The 20,923-nt window shown below is 46.9% G+C and overlaps 1 protein-coding gene across 1 annotated transcript; it reads left to right on the top strand.

The window, feature by feature from the left end:
- Positions 1–1,121: 1,121 nt before the first annotated feature.
- LOC121588289 (regulating synaptic membrane exocytosis protein 2) lies at positions 1,122–20,844 on the top strand. The gene is made up of 11 exons (XM_041906035.1): positions 1,122–2,277; positions 9,436–9,543; positions 11,663–11,774; positions 12,015–12,268; positions 12,489–13,207; positions 13,303–13,523; positions 13,622–13,746; positions 13,839–14,067; positions 14,154–14,218; positions 18,659–18,840; positions 19,386–20,844. Exons 2-11 carry the CDS (start codon positions 9,508–9,510, stop codon positions 20,197–20,199), a joined length of 2,757 nt encoding a protein of 918 aa, XP_041761969.1. The 5' UTR covers positions 1,122–2,277; positions 9,436–9,507; the 3' UTR covers positions 20,200–20,844.
- The last annotated feature ends 79 nt before the right edge of the window (positions 20,845–20,923 follow it).

Genomic DNA, 20,923 nt, shown 5'->3' with positions numbered 1-20,923 from the left:
GACAGCGGACAGCGCAATTGACGCAAGCGCAGCTGCTGTTCGCGTCGCACACTGTGCCCTGTGTTGCTTCTGTGGGAATTTTTGAATTAGCGTTTGAATTCGTTTTTTTTTATAAATGAAACATGGGAAAACACGCATTCGGATAAAAATACTCCCTACAGTTTTATAATTTGTGTAGTTCAACTACGATTTTCTCAGGTCTAAATTTACAAAAGTTTAAAACTTTTTTTAACAAAAACTTGATCGATCGTTGCAATCGATTTTTGCGTAATTCTTTCCCATCCACCACTTGTTGATTGTTGTTGGTAAGAAAAATTATTCGTTTGCATCCTGGTACATTAGCGATAAAACAGCCAGCATGAAATATATCGTATCGATTCGACTGCTAAAACCTTTTGTCTTATGAATCATGCAAATTAATCAATACGCGCTATAAGCTCCCAACCGTTCGGTTGCCCTTTTCAACTGCCATTTAACTAAAAAAAACATTTTCCAACAAACGAAGCCAGAAACTTCTCTTCCCTCGCAAGCGTAACAATGCACACGCCCGCAACACAGAAACCAAAAAACCGGAAATCAATTAGATTGTACCACCAATCACATGCTCCACTGCAAGGACATTCCTACGCGTACACTCCACCACCCACGGCCATATCCTTCCGTCAAGTTGGGCGGCCAACATGGCCAATGGTGCACCAACTCCACCAGTTAATGCGTTAACCGCAAAATAAGTGTAAACTAGTCTCATCAACACTGACCATACGCATGGATGGTCCCCAGCACGCTGCTTCTTATGGTTATTTTCCGTTTGTTTATCAATTTTTAATTGAATTTCAAATCCAACCAGAGCGACAGCATGACGATAAACATTGCGAAGAGGCGGGCGCGGTGCGAGTGGTTCCATGGGTGGCTGTCCCCATTCCGCCGCAGCAGCGCAACAGGACACCATAAAGAATGAGTAAAACTCTCGTATTTATTTCATAGCTCGCTCAACAGCAAACAATCGAACGCGAGTGTGTATGTGTACGCTATACGCGCGTATTTTCGCTCTTGCTCACGGCGCGTCCTGCGAGAATGGGCCCTTGATGCGCATGTCCCGCAGGAGTACTCCAGCTTTACTGGTGACGATTTTCCTGGGGCACTACTGCACAAACAGCCGCCCCGTAGACACGATAACGCATCAATTTTAAGTGCCACCAAAGTTCCCTTCAGCATAAATCACAACCGTCTCCGAAGGGGGTCGAAGAGCACGGTACACAGTGGACAATCTCTCCTGCGACGGGGTGTCGAGCCAGAGATCACAGCAGCAGCAGTAGCAGCAGCAGCAGCAGCATCAGCAAGGATAATACCCAACATCGAAACACACAGTTCAACATCCGCTCCACAGGTGTAGTCAAACCGTGCCGTGGCGGCGCAAAGCATCCTAATTTATTCGCCAGAATCTTGTGGTTTGTGTGGTGCCCATTTTTCGACAATACTGAAGGTGGGGGAAGGGAAGAACAGCAGGATCATTCGTAGCTGTTGCGTAGAGACGGCCATCAAGCTTACTAGATCAAGGGCAATCAGGCGAAAGTTTAGTAGCGCAAGTCCCCCGAGACTAGGGTGCCCGTGTGTTTTTCACCCGCTCGCCCCATCGTATGAAGGGTATTACCAGGATACGGAGTGCCAATTTGCCATTCTGCTGCTGTAGCAGTGTTTTGTGCAGTGCACGCGCGACAACAAACCGTGTGCGCAATACGCATATTGCTCAGTGCTGGAAATTTTAGAGCAATAAAGCACACGCAAACACACGGTCGAACGGCAGGCCTCCCGAACTATTTTGTGAGTGATTTCCTTATCGGACGCAATCTACAACAGTAAACGCTCGCTGTGGCTCCACCGTTGTTCTAGGCCTTCTTGCTCGTCCCAAGAGAAGATTGGCAGGGAAGCATCCATTTGTGTACGTCCGTGCGAGTGTGTCTGTGTAAGTGAATTTGTGAGTGTGTGTGTGTGTGCGTGTGTGTTGAAGAAAATGTGCAACAAATGAATGAGCAGCAGCAGCGCCAGAGTGGTTCAATGTCGTACGTGCCCCATTTAGACCCATCAGCTGCCGCGCATGATACCGCCAATGACAGCATCGCATCCGCTGAAGTCAGCTCCCGTTAGCGTCACCAGCCGTGTGATACGAGTGTCAGCGGTGGAAAATAAGGACACACTGTAGGACATTCGCGCAAGAGACAGAGGAGGGAGGCGACAGGCGGCTTTGGAGCTTGCGGACAGGCACGTATCACGCTACAGGTAAATATAGACACAACGTTGTTGGTAACCTTTCCAAGCGGGCTGCAGAGAAAACAACAAAAAAGGACCAAGGAACAAAACACAATTTTATGCTACCGCACACAGACACACACATAAAAAAACCAAGCGACGTCGTCGGTTGCTGCTCTCTATTATCCTTACGCACACATTGGCATCCCGCAAACATGTGTATTGGAGGGGCGAACACACACCTACCCTATCCGCGAAAGGCACACCAGAGAGGACATTTACACTCACTAGAGGGAAGGGGAGAGGGAGAGAGAAAGAGAGGAAGGAAGGCTAATAATCAGCCAAAAATCGTCGACTCCCCATCAGCACCCCAGCCTCAAGTAGTACATAATGTACATTTAGTAATCTCCTCCATTTCGCACACACACTCTCTCACACTCTCCCTCAGCTCAATGGAGCACACCTCTACGCTCTCTCAGTTACTCTATAAATGGTCTTCCATTACACATTGCACACCCCCAACAAGACCCCCGCTACTACCTGCTACATGGTGGGCTGGGGGAGGGGGGAAGAGGGTTTCCTTGGAAGCATATCCTCACAGCGATCGAGCAGGCCGTACGGTTTAACGTCAAATTCCGGTACGGCTGCCGGAATCCTGGCTGGGTTGGCTAGTGGTGATGATGATGAGGACGATGATGAGCCTTCGGTGGTTCGGCAGAGCACACACACACACACCGTGCAAGCTGACCTCACCCACAAATCAGTCGCAGTGGCCATCACCAACCCGCAGTGACCCAGGAGTGCGGATGGAGAGGCTATTTGCTTTTTTTACAATTTATTCTTCCTCTCCATGCGTGCGTGCGTGTGTGTGTGTGTGGGTTGGTAGAGTGTGCGTACGTGTGTCTGCGGTTGACAGAAGGAAAAGCTGACCTTCTCCGTGCGTAGGTGGCCACCTGGGAAGGAATCATCCGTGCACAGTTGGAGTCGGGGCGCCCGTGTGTAGGTGTGTTCGTGTGTTCGTATACACACACACACACGGATGAAGCTGAGCGGTGGAGACACGATGGTGGCGCAGCACTGTTGATTTATTTGCCTCACCGTGCTATAAATAGTATCCGGTGGCTAATACCTTCGTATTATAGTAATAACGATAATAATCAATCATGTTTTATTTTCGTGCCAGCCAACACACACACACAAACACACAGACAAACACACCCGAGCGGCAGATTGAAGATGGCGGTTTTTCGGCCACGGGATGGTTGTTTTTTCTTCCACTTTTCCTTTTTGGTTTTTTGCACCATCCAAGCAACAGGCTGCTGTTGGGGCTAGTGCTCTCCAATCCTCCCTACGTCAGTCTTCGCCACTCGAGCAACAGCAGCCGCAGCAACAAAACATCCCGAGGGCAGCTATGATTGAGTTGTAATTTTTGGTTTATGCCGAGAAGTAGAAGGCAGGCATTGTGTTGTGAGTGGATGATGTGTAGATATAATTTCTTGCCGCTTTCGCTTAAAACAATAAAGCAGGGCCCCTCCGTCGCCATGTTTCCATTCTCTTTCCGTCGTTTACTTCGTGGTTTGCGAATATATGGCAATCACCCTGTGGCCGTTCCCCATTACCGTTATCGATTAAATCTGAGCCAACCAAACCAAACCCCCCCCCCCCTCGCCGATGTATGTCGACACCTCGGAAACGTCCGTCACACACACCTCTGCTGGCAAGGATCAAGGCTCACAGAAAAGCAGAAAATCCAAAATAGAGAGCAACGCGTTCGCACACGTTTGTGCGATCGAGCAAGATGGCGGTCGCCAAGTGGCCCGGATATTTAGCCCGAATGGCTGGTGTGATGGCAAAAGGAATGAAACAAAAGCGACCATATCTTAGCCCCTCCCCCGCCTTGACGCGCTGATGATGGTTTCCGAATTCCGAGCACTTCGCATTAAGCATCAATCTGTGATGGAAAAGCGGTGGAAGGGGGGGGGGGGGGCTGGTGCCCAAATCTGTTCATGCACCCAGCAGGTGATAATAAAAACAGAACCAAGCGGCGAAAAAAACCCACTGCACCCACTCTACCCGCTCATCACTTTGGGAATCGATTTTTTGATTCCTTGATTCCAATCATTCTTACTCTCAGCTTTTGATTTTTCAATCTCATCTAACACACACACACACGCGCACATGCAGTTGAGAAAACACAGGAAAAGCCACCCCCTCAGAATGAAGTTTTCCCAGCACGTTCGTTAAATATTAAAGCATCCAAACGACTGGGACACACACACGCAGACACTTAACGGCTTACGGCTTAAATTCTATTTCCATCGGTGTCGTCGCAGTGTAACGGCCCTTTTTTTGTTGCTTTTGTAGATCGAATTTTCACAAATTTTCCCTTTCCGAAGGTATGTGATGAAATGAAAATTAATTCATCGTAAATGGGCAAGATTCCCCGAAATTTCGTTTTGCCGGTTCACCACCGATCACTCCCTTCTCCTTTTTGCTCCCATACCGAGGGGATGCTGAGGCCGGCGGCTAATCACCCCCCAAACAAAACTATCCCAAAACTGTTCCGGGCAGTTCAGCAAGTTCAGAATTCTCGACCGCATCTCCTCCACACCACACGCGAGGCTCTAAAATAACATCGCAAAAATTGATCCAGCCGCTCCGTGTTATTCTTCCACCGGCACCACTATCTACCTGCAGCCCCGATGGGTGAAAAAGCCCACCGAAACAGACCTCGACAGCGCTAGAACTGGTAGTTGGTGGGGTCGAGTTTCTCGAGGCGCTCGTGAAACAGGCTTCGTGCAGCATCCAAAACCCATCCATTCGAAATAATGTTGCACCACTCCCCTGGGTTTGCGCGTCCCGTTTCGCTCCGTTCCATGCCCTAGACCGGAAGAGAGGTCAAGGATGTATTCGTTTCCACCCGGAGCCACCGACCGGCAGAGGTTTGCTAAATACGTTTAGCTCGCAGAAACATTAGAACCTTCCCATCTACGCGACTAAATATCGACGGCGCTGTGCGCTCACGTTATGTACACACGGGTTCCCATTTTTCTCGCCATTCCATAGCTTTTCCTTTACTTTTTTTCCCCCCTGTGTGCTTTTGCTGCTCATATCGTACTACAGCATCGCATCTGCATCAGTCGCATCCACCACTATCGTGCATCATCATCTTCTTCCCCCGCGCGTGTGTGTATCTCTATCGCTAATGGAGTAGTAGGGCAGCTTCCGCGCCAGGACCGAGGTTTGATGGTCGTAGATGGGAAGGCATCAGTAGCGGGCAAAACAACAACAACAAAATCCAGTGAAAAGCTCACACACATCTCATAACATAATGTGCGCAGCTCATGCTAGTTTAATAAATGCATTCCGGCGAGCATATGAGCCCGTGGAACGCGCTGGGTGAAACGGGTTGCATCATGCACCTCGTCCCGGTCCATATCTCGTCTTTTTCTTCCCCACTCTCTCCCGTTTTGCACGGAACCGCACTTCCTGTTCCTATTCCGTCAGCAGAATGAATGTTGTTTATTAGAAAGGATAGCAACACAGAGCGCAACACAACACAACACAGTACTAGCCGACCCAGCTAACGCGTTTGCCCCCATTGCACTTGAGCGTCAATACGATCGCCTGCCTCCACCGCATGCATTCACCAGTCCACCAGCAGGCTCTGGAATGGCTCAGGGAGGGGTGGCAACGGGTTACATAAATGTGGTTCAACACAGCCACATGGGTGGTCGGTTCAAGTGGGCCTTAAGGATAAACTTGTTACTGTGCCGTTTGTGTTTGTGTGTATGTGTGTGCGCCCCATAGTATCCTTTACCTTTGAACAGCAGGAGGTGGTTGTTTAGTGTTTGGTAGGGAATAAAAAACGAGCGAAGGTAACTTACATCCAGTACATTAGGGCCTTTCCCCGTGGGGGGAAGCGGTGTACGGGTTATGTGGTACGTTAGCAACCAGACGCTTCATATGAGATGAGCGCAGCGAACGTACTAAAACTTAAAAGCCTAAATGTCGCTACTATCAACAGCCCAGAGGCGAGGCACTTGTGTGCTGTTAATAGTTACTGTAGGAAGTAAAAAATGAAACATAAAACGGTAGTTTTTTTATGTTGCCTCTGTGGGTAAAATTTAGGGGATGATTTTGAAAGTTACAGTGGCGAATGAAGGTCAAAGGAGTAGGGTTCGATAGGTTCGAAAGAGCTAATGTAAAAAACACAGTTACAGGGTTTTCCTATAGAATTCAAGACCGCGGGACATGTTGATGAGTCTGCGGGAGTAAGACTAGGCAGCGGTAATCGCTCATGCGGGCATGCGAGCGGAAAAATCAAAATTGTTTATATTCTGATGTGTGCGTTTTCAAACTGTCACCCGTAGCGGATGTCAAATTCCATACATTGTCCATACGCACGCAGAAGCGATTACCACTGTCGAAATCGCGTTCGCTCCGCGCCGGGTCGTTGCGTTTGTGATCGTCACCAATCTGGCATATCGCGACATCGCATTTATGAACTGTAATCGTGCCGTGCGGCCTACTCTATGTTAGTTTATTTTTACTGCGTTTAAGTTCATATTTATAATTTTGTATAACAATTATGTAACATCGCTTCGAGAGGGCTACATAAGGCTTGAATGAGGCGTTGAATTTAACAAATAAATATTAAATATCAAGTAAGTCCTATGCAAAATTTTAAATAAATTTACTGCAATCAGACTTTTGTTTGGTCAAGGTCTTATCTATACAAAATTTCGTATGCCACTTCCTCCATTCTTAAAGACTTATTGTCGTGTTGAAACAATGTTTTTATTACATATGCGAATATTGAACTCTAGTTCGACCATTGGTGATTGGTGTGTCATTGCACATTACAATAATAAAATTTGAAAGATATAACGGTAAACATACAAGATACATGATAAAATTTCATTTCAAAAGATCTTCAGTACGATTTGTATACGATTCTTCCCATCTTACAAAATCAGTCGAATCCTTTCGCGGGTCGGACTTTGCCGACCACTGGTTTAGAGCATTGTGGTCTAGTGAATGTGTTTCTATAATCTTCGTTAGCACTAGAAGGTTGAAAACTAGTTACAATATTGTCCAGTAGATACACGGTACCACTTACACGCAGATTCGGAGAAGCGCGGTTTTCTAACTTTGACAGTTATTTGACCAAATGGTACTGGCTTGACACATCAATTATGACATGCAAAATAATTTGCCTGTTGATCGAATTTTAAGATGCTGATGTTTTAGTTGGAAACCGCGAGATTCGACTTACGCGGTTTCTACTCGGTCCGCATTAATAGCGTGTCTCGGGAACAACCTGTATTTTAAAGGAGTTTGAAGAAGTTCCCAACTAAAGTGCGATTTGAATTTGTGCGTTTTGCATTGTTTTTAAATGTTTTTCGCCATTATTGAGCTGTTTTTCCTTACCTTAGTAATTATCTTCTTTGGTACAAACTTTGCATTCATTTTTCAGTAGATTTTTTTCTCTAAACGTGTTAAATATTTTCATTTTGTAATACAATTAGATATCAAGTTTATCATGCGGTTTAGGAAACAATATAAGATTTGTTCTATCTCCAACGGTGCGACATCCATGACGTCCACCAGTCAGCAGGACGCCGTCAGTACACCCGGGGTAGCGACAGAAGTGGACGATAACAAACAGCTTCGATACGGCATGCAGCTGTACCTTCATGGATTTAAGAATTCAACAAACACACAAGGTTTAGATAATTTTAAACTTAATTTGGGCCTTAAGGTGAAAGTTCATAGGGCAAATTAAACGCTAAGCTTAATAAACGGTCACGCAGGACTTGTACATCGGGCTAGGTTGTTGGATAACAATATTTCTATTATTCACACACAAAAAACACACCAAAAACATTTAACAAAAAGCATATCAAAACTCTAACCAATTTAACAATGTAACCGAATTGTACATTAAATTATTCCAATTTTAGCTTTGGGAAATACATTAAACAATGAGAAGTGGAGATGAATGTGCATTGTACAATTAGATAGAATTATAAATTGAACAATTAGAGAGAATTATTCTTCTCTGCCTAACCAATGTCAAATAATGGTTTCACAAAAACCAGATACCTTCTCTGAATTGTAGCATTTAGTCAGGTATCTTCGTTAACCAGGCTGTTGTAGATTTGACGAGATAATTGATTTGATAAGCAAACGTTTGTGTTGTCCGTTCATGGTAAAGAAACAACAGTTTATAAAACGGTTAAAAAAACGTTTAAATTCTGTTCTACATCCAAATCATTCACGACTGGGACAACAAAAACATTGATGGAAATACTATGTGGTGTCAATCTTTCCGCTCTTTTAATTATTCTGCCAATTTCCCCGTTTTCAATCATCTCAACCAGTCATGATCAGTGGCAGCGTAAAGTGGCCTTAAGATTATTCGCATCCGACGATTCCCAATAATTCGCCCCGAACACTTCTATCAAGGCCATTCGCATCGATTGTGGTTTGTAATAGCAGCGTGTAATAAATCTAGCGCTGCCTATTTTTTCGAAAATATTACACCCAGCTGGGCACACCCTAACGAGCATCCTTGCGCGAGGCGAGGAAAGTTCGTACAAACACCCATACGAGCCTGTCGTAGCAGATTGTCAACAACTGGATTATTTTCTCGAGAAATATTATTGTTGCCGTTGTTGGCGCACGGGTAAACCGAGCACAGAAAACAACACATCGCAGTTGTTATTTTTTACCATTTCCCACCAGGCGGACGGTGTTGTTGCACCCAGCCCCTCGCGCCTCCGTTCGTTTTCAATATGTTGCAGCAAATTTTTCAATATCGCATTACATACAAATTGCTCGGAAATCGCATTTGATTTTATCTCCTCCGTTTACCGTGTCCCGTTGATGTGACCGTTTCGCCCCCGGGGAGCGGCGTGGTCATGGTGGCAGCAGAGCAACAACAACCACCACAGCAGCAACACAAAAAATAATATCAATCCTACAGCCCCCAGTGCACCCAGCCCACACCCTTCCCAACCCATCAGCACCCGGTGGCTCTGTCCATCTTGCTACCATCAACTGGTTGTTGGATGAAATTGTGCTGGTAGATAGAAACGGAGGGAGCAAAAACACATCCCCATTTCAATACTTTTCCAACGTCTATCTCTCTTATTTTCTTCTCGTTCTTCCCTCCCTTTGCAGCACATCTACGTCATCGCACTACACACGCTCGAGGGGATCGCTGCCTGCTGCGGTGGAATTTAACATTTCAAAATGCTTCCAGCAAACGTAATGTCGTTCATGAAGAAGGTAAGTACAGAGGGTATGGGCAGTAGCGCAGTTGAAGACATCATTTTTATGCGCCTGCACAACGAACATCATGCAGCGATACGAAGTGAGTGAGCAAGAGCGACAGAGAGACGGAGAGCAGGAGCAAAGCAAACAACTCCCCCCCTCAATCTGGTCTCTAATCCTTGTCCACCGGAGCAAGCTAGTGATGGGACACATCGACCGGAGGAAGCACCCGGCTACCATGCCGCCATACCGCTGCTCTCGACCGACGTAATGCATCCCTGGAGCTTCCGGAGCAGCTTGCTTTCTTGCTCATTTATGCAGCATTTGCTGTTTCCGGCCCGCACCAAACGCTTTCAGTTGTCACAACGAAGCTTTTCCCTCGATGCCATTTTTCCGGATCGCGCAGTCCCGGGACAAGCGTAGTGCGGAATGAAGAAGAAGGAACAACAAAAAAACAGCCTCACCCGCTTTGCATAACGTTGCCAGTATGGTGGCGAATGCGAAACGCAACACTGCATAATTTAATTTGCATCCAAAAATTATTAGCCACACTGATGATGGTAGTTTGGAGTTTGCTTTGGAGGCTGCAGGCTAATGGTTTGCTGTAAAGCTCCGCCAGCCGGTTTAAAATGGACGTTAGTTAATGCCGTCCAACGATGCCACCGGATGGAATTCAGAAAAGGACATTCGAGGGGCAATCGTTTTAAAAGGCGTTTGAAGCGCATTTCAAGTAGAAAGCGAGCCTTTTCTGCAACAATCTCTCGGGCGCAAAGGGGGTTGCCGTATTTAGCCAACAGCTTACTTTTTATACAAACCCAAAGGAAGGATTTGCAAAACAAAAAAATAATTATAACAAACTCTCCCAGCTTTCAATTCCTACTTGATAGCATTTGAGCCTCTTGGCTTCGGTACAGCACAATAGCGCAGCGTTTTGTACGGCGAAGCAATTCAACTTCCATTCGCAAGCCAAGTGTTCCCCGTTTTCTTCCTAGACGTCCCTCGCCGCCCGAGGAAACTGAGAAAGGGGGTGGCGTTCGGGCGCTCCTAGTTTTTCATTTTAATTACACAGCGTTCGGCATTTGTAGCCGAAGGAAAACGGTTTGAAAGGCTTTTGCACCAGTATAAAACACCCACCCAACCCAACCCAAACCAACTCCCTCAGCAGGCAAGGAGGAAGGAATCGGGTGAAACAACAAAACAATGGCTTGTAGAACGCTACCATCCTTTAGAACGGGCATCTTCCGCACACCACACACGTTGGCAGGGTTCGTCAGCACAGGTGAGCTGCGAACTGGTGGGCTGACAGGCTCTAGTGGGGATGGGTGCAAATGGGTGCACAGTTTCACAATAACACATGACTATCCTTTTCCCCGGTACGTCTTTGCGTGGAAAAAGTAAACATTGTGTTTCCTTTTTCGCGAAGAATTATTTCACGAAATGCCAAACCTACAACGTGCTAACCCTCTTCAATAATACAAGCGCTATGGCCGTGGGACAGAAAACGACCGAGCAGCAGCGGTAGCAGGGGATAAAATTCATTACAAACTTTCCCAGCACCAGTGTGAGTACCGTGCGCAGTAAGGGTTTGTCGTAAAAATACTACCCTGTAGAGTAGTAAGCACTGTTCGACACGCACACCCATTGGTAACGGGTGGGAGGGGCGATGGAAATGATCGTGCAATAGAGTCATCGTGTCGGTGCTAAAATATTGTGTCAATAGATATTAAAGCTACTCCCGTTACTTGATTGTCCTTTCGATTGTCCGCCTCTTCAGTGCGATGGCTAGCGCCCTTCTTGCAGATTATGTTCCTGCATCGATGTGCTTTGATGTACAACTGCAAAGAACGGGACTAACATAACACAAGCACCAGTTGATTGAAAGCGTTCCGAGAAAACGAACGAATTTAATAGTGCCATTTCATTTCGAGCCCTTCTCCCGATCCACCACCACGGTGCTACTTGGTGTTAGCGGTGCTATTTCCACTGTTTTAATGTTTTTGACCAGCGAAGAGATACGATTCCTTGTGCTTTTCATTATTATTGTCTGGCAATCGACTCGACGTACGGCGAAACAAGAGACAAAAGCAACACTGCTAAGCAACGTACTCTCTTGCGACTGTCCCATTATTTGCAGATGGTTGCTACCGATGAGGCGTCACATCAGCAACCATCGATGGAGAACACGGGCGCGTTCGGGAAGCTGAAGCAAACCCTTTCCACATCGCTGCTGACGGCCCAGGACAGAGGTAAGCACTTCCCGGTATCAAACGAATGTAATAAGCGCGAAATGGCCAACTTACAAACAAGCGATTGCATGGCAACGCGCCTAAAGTTATGCAATTCGCTTTACAAACCATTTTCAATAGTGTAGTGTAGCCTGCCTGCTTATTACTTATTACTCCGGGCGTTGGTGGTAGCAACAATTTGAAAGCTAATTTTTATTCCGAACTGATTTCTTCTTCTTCTTCAACAACAAAAAACTAAAGTGAACAAAATGTCCCCGCGCCCATCGCTGGTACCGGACGCGACCGAGACGCCACAGGACGATCCGTACAAGGATGCGTCTGCCAGCGAGAAGACGGCGAGCGAAGGCAACAAGTTCAACACACGGTCCGGTTCGTGCCGGATATGTTTGAAATCGTTTAAACCGAACGACTTCAAAAAGACCTGCGTCGAGTGTGATCAGAAGGTTTGCGAAGACTGTGCCAGCTACAGCAAGCTACAGGACTCGGAAGACTCGGTAAGTGTGGGTCGGAGAAAGAGAGGAGGGGGGAGGGCTTTTTCGGTCGAGACTTTCTTTTTGAACTTGCGTCTAATTGGAGTCGCTGCGTCATCCCGCCGAGCTTCTTTTAATCAAGAAAGAATGTTTTGGGATTGTTTTATTTCTTTTTTTTTAACGATGGAAACCTTTTTCTGTTTACGTTCGTCTGTTTTTTGACGTTCTTTCCCCCTACTAACAGGATCTTTGGCGATGTAGCGTCTGTCGGCGAAAGATGGCGTCCCGTATTTGCATACCGCAAGAATCAACCGACTCCGCCCTGGAGGTACCGGTTATGGAGACGCTACAGCGGCGCCATTCAGACATCAAGCTAGGCTTCAACCAGCATCTGGACGATGGCAAGGGTTCGGCGTTGGCCCCACCTCGCAGCCCCGAGCTGCGCCGCCACTCGGACGTGTCGCCGGCGTCGCTGAAGGAGCTGGAAAAGCTGAAGGGCGTCCAGAACCCGAAGAACGATATGGACTGGCGCAAGGGTCACAGTGCCGCACCGAGCCGATCGTCCAGCCCGCCCGGCCGGAAGGAGATGGAGCTGGGAACATCGCGCGTCTTTTCCCGCCGGCCATCGACCAAGATGTCGCGCCAGCGCAGCTACGACGACGAGTTCAAGACGATGAGCTCCGACACGAATCTGGCCGAGGCGGGCCTCAACCTGCCGCCCCCGATGCCGAGACGCAAGTCGGCGTACGACGTGTACGCGCCGGGTGTGCTGATTAACGCGATGCAGTCGGTAAAGCTGGCCCCGGACGATTCCGAAAAGATCAGCACATCGCGCCGTGCGTCTATGAAGATGATGGGGGACGGAGGCGAGTTCGGTGGAGATGATCATACGATGGCCGACATGAAGGCGGCCGGACTGATTGTGGACGATGATCGACGACACAAGCGACGTGGATCGCAGTTGTAAGATGCCCTTTTCTAGCAAGCTAATGTTAGGAACATCCGAGCGAGGTGGAATAGTTTTAAGTTTGGTTTTCTCCTATTCTTGTCGCTTGCAGACCCGACATACCGGCACTGAAAGACAAAACTGCCCAGAACTCTGCGAACATATCAGTCTATCAGTGCCCGGCGTTGGAGGACCTGGAGGCACCGAAGCGGCAGACATCGCTCGACGGCGAAGGCATCAAGATCGTGATACATGATGCCGACGCGGGTCCACTGTGTGCCGCCAAGCGGAGCGTTCTACTGCGAAGAGACCCTTCAGATAAAGCACACAGAAGTAGGTTCACAAACACTATCGCCTCCCACTTTTGTGATGGTTGGAGTATAATTTATGATCTTTTTTTCCTGTATCTCACTATCTTGCACGACAACAAGCACGAGGATTTGGAATGCGTGTCGTCGGCGGTAAAACCGGTACCGATGGACGACTCTTTGCTTACATCGTGTGGACCGTGCCGGGTGGACCAGCTGAGAAAGGAGGTCTCCAACAGGGCGATAAGGTACGGGTCACCCTTCAGAGGGTTGAAGGGAAACAAGGATTGGAAAACACTACAATGTTGGGACTGTTTGGCGTCTTCTATTGTTCCACTAGATCCTGGAATGGTGCGGAACCTCTCTCACCGATCGCAGCTTCGAGGAGGTATGTGCCATCATGGACCGCACCGGTGACACGGCGGAACTGCTCGTCGAGCACGCAACCGACTTTAAGATGTGCGAGCTGCTCGACGAGGGCGGCATGGGCATGAACGTTAGTTCGAACTACAGTAGCAGCAACTCGACACGAGCTTTACCGGACACTAATGTGCATACGCTAGCATCAGGTAAGAGCCGTTACCGTTTCGCTCCTTTTGAGCACTCGGCACTGCAATGAGATGCTGATGTTTCTTTGTTCTTGGCTTACCCGCAGAAAGTGAAGCAACGATGGACAAATCGCCCTCTTCGCCGACCAGACGCAAATTGCCTAAAACACCGGTATAAATCTATCAATACGTTATTCCTCTTTTTTCTATCAAGTTGATGTGCGTGTACATGCAGCCAAACCGATAACTTGCAGCGCATTCGATCAGACAAACCCATACTAGCGTACTAGCAAAGAGCGAGCTACAGAAAAAGGAACAAAAATATCAACTACATTATGTAACCGTTACCCGTAGCAAAAGTAGTAGTGCAAAGTAGTAGCGTGTAGTAAGCAGAGGAAGGCAGCAGAACCAACGCACACTCCTGAACACTTGGCATTGTACTCGAGCGAGCAAAAGGTGTAGCAAACAATAAGAACAAACAGGGCTCCAGGGTAGGCGAAACCAATCAACATGCCAAAACCCGACATTTTTCATGGTCAAAACATTCTACGTTTACTGGAGCAATGTAGCGGAATATTTGCAAACTAAGCTATACTAAACAAAAATCAACTTAAAAAAAAAACAAAACGTTCGACTAAGTCCGGAGGATCGGCTCCGCAATACAATTTACTTTCTTGTAGTTAATTGGTATAACTAAACAATGTTGCGCTTTCGAAACACACAATCGGGTCTGCTCTCGACTTTTCTTGTACTGTTTATAGCCCGTATACACGTGATTAGATGAAAAAAGGCAAAGCTAGAAACAATGCGAGAGAGAGGTAGAGAGAAAAAGAGTTCCATATTTTATATTTTGAGTAGCATAAGAACCAACAGAAAATGGGGAAAAGGATACAATAATCTATATATATATATATATATATATATATATACATACTTATATATATAAAAGTATATATACATCAATACTTATACTCAATACATATTATTATAACGAGTAAAGACACACATACACAACACGCACACAACATAAAACATATACAGACACAGCGAGGACATCACGGATACGACGAGGATGTCGAAACAATTGGAGCCAAACAAGTCGTTTTGAGCTTTTAAAACTAATCGTTTATTACCGGACACGGCAACTGACAAAACAGTAAGTAGGTATGTGTTTAGCTAAAGGAAAAGCTGAAAGATCATCCATGAGCAGAAACCTAAATTCACCGACAGATAAGAAGATACACATTCGGACACTAGTTGAACAAGTTGTGGCAAGTGTTTTTCAACTCGCGATTACAACAACAACAACAAGAACAGAAACAACAGCAGAAGTAAGAACAGAGCGACTACATGTAAAACGATGATTTCATTAACAAAAACATACATACACCTATCAAAAGCTGAATAAACTAAAAATATCAATTTTGTGGATAACCTGTTTAGAGCAACGTACGAAAATGATCCAAGATCTAGAAACCTAGGACTATGCCACAGAACAAGCTGGAACAAGCATGTGCCCGGCCCAAGATGCCACACAGCTGTTGCTCGTATTGGATCAGGAGTGTGAAGCGTAGCAGAACAGACAGAACCAAATAAAAGGCACATAACCTAGTAACGGAAGATACGGCAAAGGGCGTAAAAAAAGGAAAAAAGCGCGCAGAAAAGAAAGATATTATTGAGCAGAGAACATAAATATGCAAGGGAAACAATATTTAAAGTATAAAGGATACATAGTTGTCAGTAGCAAATTACAATTAAAAAAACACAAAAATGAAATTCAATCAACCATCATCAGCAGCTGACTCAATGAACAGAACGAAAACAAAACGCTTCTCAGTTGATCGGTACTACCATGTTGAAGATTGAATTGATCTTGTGGAAATTGTGCAAAACATCACCTACACCGATCTAGCCTACATTTAGGCGCAAAAGCTGCAATCCATATGGCAGCGTAACGCTAGCGGGATAAAAGTAACGTCTGAATTTGCCTGTCGGCATTTGTATCGTACCGAGCGGTGAGACAATAGCAAATGCCCCGATAAAAACAACAAAACCCTAGCAGCTGCTGCTGATGGCAGTTGATTTAATTTCATTTCCTTTCTCGACGCCATCTGTATGTTCCGCCGTTGCGTTGTCGTTCTTGTTCTGTTTTTGTATAAAACCCCGTTGCGTACAGAAATGCCGGCAAACCAGAAACAAGCGAGCAAACAAAAACATCTTTACAATTAAATTGTATCCAGTAGGCAAATTAATTGCAGTAGAAAATGTTGTTGTAGTTGTGTTTCTTTTTTCTATCGTTGTCGTTTTAGTTGTTACATACTGTCTTAATCTGCTGTCTTAATTGCAATACCAAAAACATCGTCAAAATAATCGTTAAAGCTCCTCCATCTCATCCTCATCATCTTCCACAACTTTGAGTGGTTCACTCACGCACACACACAAACACATACACACACTGAAGGGATAGAAAATTGTTCTACCAAGTCCTAGGACAATTTGCAATGTCCCTCAATGTGTGTTTTTTAATCTCCAGTTGTTATTTTACACCATTGAATAATTCAGCATTTAAAAATACCAAATAACCATACATTTTACACAAACCACGTGTTGCGCTCATCGCCCAAACCGAAAGGCGGCTCACGATCATCGTGGACAAAGACTTTCGCTGATGAGACAATCGCGCCAGCAGAACAAGGACGAATCACACACACACACCTCGTTTCGTTTCTCATCGTCATTTCACCCCCCCCCTCTTCCACCCCTTTTCTACTGCTCTTACTGCTAATCTGCTTAACGCGCGCGTGCTCTCTCCCACCTGCCGAAGGCGCTTCAGTTGAGCGTGCCGTTGGCGTTTCGATCGTGCGGCAAATTAACCACATGCACATTCTATCCTGCTGTCAGTTGCTAATCGTATTGTTTGTTTGTTTGTATTTTTTTAGACAGATTTTACGTATTATTTTGCCACCACAAACACCACCACCACCTTCAAGAAACCACCATTAGTTGCAGCTGATCGTGCTGAATCTCATATGCGTGCGTGCCTCCTCCCTCTTTATGCTGACATCTAATGCAGGCACAGCGGCGATCGGTCGACCGCCCCGATGAACAGAACCAGGCGACCATGTGATTCGTTCCGGAAAACCCTCCCTCTCCGATACAGGGTGGGAAAGGGGGGAAATGGGAAGGAGGAGAGGATGATAGAGGGATAGGGGAGGGTTGTCGAGATCGGTAGTGAGCACATAGTAGAGCCATGAATGCACCGAAACCCACCCCATATCAAGAGGGTCAGTCGGGTCAGGCGAAAAAGCTCTCGGCTCAAAGGGAGCTCAGTTTTATTGTGGTTTTGGATTTATCGTTTTTTTTTTCTTCTGTTTCTTTCCCGCCTCCAACACTCATGCGATCGTACCATCGTTCGCAGCTTACCTACTGAACCACCTACTCCTCTGCTACTGCTGCAACTCGCACATGCACCGCAGGCTGCCCCACTTTATAGTTCTTATTTAATCACTTACTCTAAATAGTAAACCGAACACGTTCAAATACACACACACTCACGGACACAAACATGCGCACGCACACGTACACATGCACCCGACAGCATTGGAAAGGTATATTGTGGGATGAAATTAGATAATGAACGATGTGTGCTTTTTCCTCCCATCGCTTTATTGTTCTACGTGTGTTGTTTTATTCGTCACCACTACATAACAAACATCCATACAAACACACACACTGTTGTTTCCTATTCTTGTGCATTTGCTTTTCGGTTTTGCTGTATCGGTGTTCTGTTTGTTTTTTGTTGTATTCACCATCCTAACGATGGCCATCACGCCTCAACAAAAAGGCTTTTACCATAAAACCACCCACCCACCCTACACTACAGTTCACTGGAAATCTTAGCTCTATGTTTCACCTGGAATGCCACTCATCCCATGGGCCACCCGCTTTCTATATTGTTTGTTCGTTTGTTTTTCACCCTTTCCGTTTGCCGTTTTCTTTGGAAACGTGTCACACACTGTAACCGTTACTGTGTTGGATTTAAAATTAAAAAAAAAGTTAGTCAAAGGAGCAACCAAATTACCAACAAACCCCTTCACCCCACTCTCCCTTCTATTGCGAGGCTGTATAATGGGGGGAAGGGGGAAGGAGTTCGCCGTTCCTTGCCAATTTGTTTCCTTGTTAGGATTTGCCAATTTGTTTCCTTTTTGCTATTGTTAGGAGTATTCGTTAGTGTGTTGTGTTGATATGTTTGTTCCGTTCTTGTTCCGGCCAGTAACCGGCAGTAACACACATCCGGCACGTGCTGAAATGTCCCCCTGGCCAGCATGCCCTCCCGCACCCACCGATAGACGCGCGTGCATGATGCATTAATAGTACAAGCGAGCGAGGAGACAAACATTGAACCAAACATCAAAGGAAGCGGAGAGAAATAGAGCGAGCGAGATAGTGAGAGATAGAGAGATAGGACGAGAAAGAGAGGGCGATAGTGGAGAGGAAATGTAGGAAAGGACATTTACACCCAGTATACAATCCCACTGCCACCACGCACAAGAACCATGCACACGATGGAAAGATTAATGTTATTCCCCTTCTCTGTTTTTCTTTCCTTCAGGAACAGATAGCAAAGGGCAAGTTAGTGTCCGGTAGGGTTCAGGTGCATGTTTACTATCACGGCGAGCGAAACGAACTTGTCGTTTCGGTGATGGCTGCCGATGACCTGCCGGAGCGCGATGAATCGCTGGGCTATGGCATGTATCCCGAAGCCTATGCGTCGATCAAGTTGCTACCCAAAACGTAATATCAAGCGTTCCATCGAATCAGACACGAGCACGCACACACACACACACATACGCACACACAATTATTACATAAAACATATAAAAACAACAAACAACTTTTTGATGTTCCCACAACAGTCACGCGCACACGTCACACGAGTTGCAATAGAAGCACATGATCATGCGCCTCCATCTTGTTCGGTAGCCGGTTAAACGTGGCCGACAAACAACAACATCATTCGATCGCTCCATTGCACACAACACGCAGACAGGGCACAGAGGGAAAAGGAAAACGAACGCACACACACGCACACACCTAAACCAAGCCCCAACCAGCCACCAACCCACACCCCCCCCCACCCCCCCTACCAAAACACTGCTCCATCGTTGTTTTTGGCAATTTTTCTGTTTCTGTTTTTCCGTTAAGATTTTCATTTCTTTAACGATTGTCTCCACTTACACACCGCCTCTCCACACTCAACCCCTCCCAAACCACGGCTCTCACGATCTCAACGCACTGAAACCGGTTTCTTTCTTACCCCTCCACCTCCCTTTTTCTAGGAACGAATCGCATGTCGCCCAGACCGAAGTGTCCACTCCCTCTCTGAATCCCATTTGGAACGCGACCATTACCTTCCAGGACGTGTTCAGTGACAATCTGTTAGACCGTAAGATAGAGATAGTGCTCTACGATCTGTTGCCCCACTCGGAGCCCATCTTTCTCGGCGAGTGTGCGGTGAAGCTGCAGAAAGCCTGCCTGGACGATGTGGCCGTCTGGTACCGGCTGGAGGATCCGAACCATCTGCGCGGCTCCGGTCCGGTGCCGCCCGCCCGCTCCCGGCGCCGCTCGACCACCGGCTCCCAGAGCTCGATCGACGAAAGTTCCGCCTCGTTCGGCCGGTACGGCAGCACCGACGGCACGCGCTTTCAGCGCTCGATCTCGGACGATGTCGACAGCCTGGACGAGGGCCGGTACCTGCTGCATCCGAACTGGTCCGTTTCCGGGAGCCGGCGCGGCTCGACCCAGTCCGAGATACAGATGCAAACGCTCGAGGTGCACCAGGTCGGGAAGGATTACTCGAAATCGTTGCCCGGGTCGCGCCGATCCTCCTTTCAGGACTCGAAGGATCAGCTGGCGGTTGGGCCGGCGCCGCACAGCTCGCGCCGCTACTCGACCGGCCGCACCGGGCCGGGAGCGGGAGGCGGCACGGCCGGTGGGCGCGATGCGCCGCTAACCGAGCGAAAGCTCTCGTTTGGCGGCACGATCGGCGGGATCGGTAGCGGGGGAGGATCGCGGACTGAATTTATGCGCACCATGAGCCTTTCGCGCGAGCTTGACATGAAGAATCGTAAAAAGAAGCGCCTGTTTTCGTAAGGAAAACGGAAACCCGCAACGCAACGAAACACGTGACACGAAGATGAAAACGGCACGAACGAACATGATACCAGAAGCACAATCAAGCAAAGCGCTCCACCATGTGACAGTGATCGTACTGTTGGTGGTTGCGGTGCTGCCAACACACACATACACACAAATGGTTTTGAAACTTAGACAATGATGACGATGACGATGAGAACGATGATGATGATGATGATGATGATGATGATGAAGATGTTAACGATATCCACACAAAGCATAGGTAACGGTAAAGTGTAAGTTGACGGAGCCGATGTCCTGCGGTAGCTATGTAACGACACACCAAAGCGAGAATGGGATTGGACGCGGCATCTGGTGGAACCGTAGCCAATGATCAACGGTATAAAGAGGGCATATGCAGGCGCACAGGTGGCTACATTATACACATTCATCATCCTTCTCGTTTATAGGGGCATGTTTTTGCCGTGCGACTATGTCTGCACGATCCGTTTTACAAGATTATATACATATTATATATCATGTTTTGTGTAGCAAATATTTCAAAAGTTTACAGAATATCACTTTCAACACATGTTACTTGCATAGGAGAACGAAAAACGAAATAAACTATAATTCTGGTATATTAAACCTTTACAGATGCAATCGTGTTTCTTTTTCTTTTTTCGACCGTAACGAAACAAACCGAACTAAGCGGCATGACCGGGAGCCAGCTCGGATCAGG

This window comes from Anopheles merus, chromosome 2R (genome assembly GCF_017562075.2).
Source record: "Anopheles merus strain MAF chromosome 2R, AmerM5.1, whole genome shotgun sequence".
Classification (NCBI taxonomy): domain Eukaryota; kingdom Metazoa; phylum Arthropoda; class Insecta; order Diptera; family Culicidae; genus Anopheles; species Anopheles merus.
Note: the sequence above shows the minus strand (reverse complement) of the source record. Positions and strands in the feature narration are given on the sequence as shown.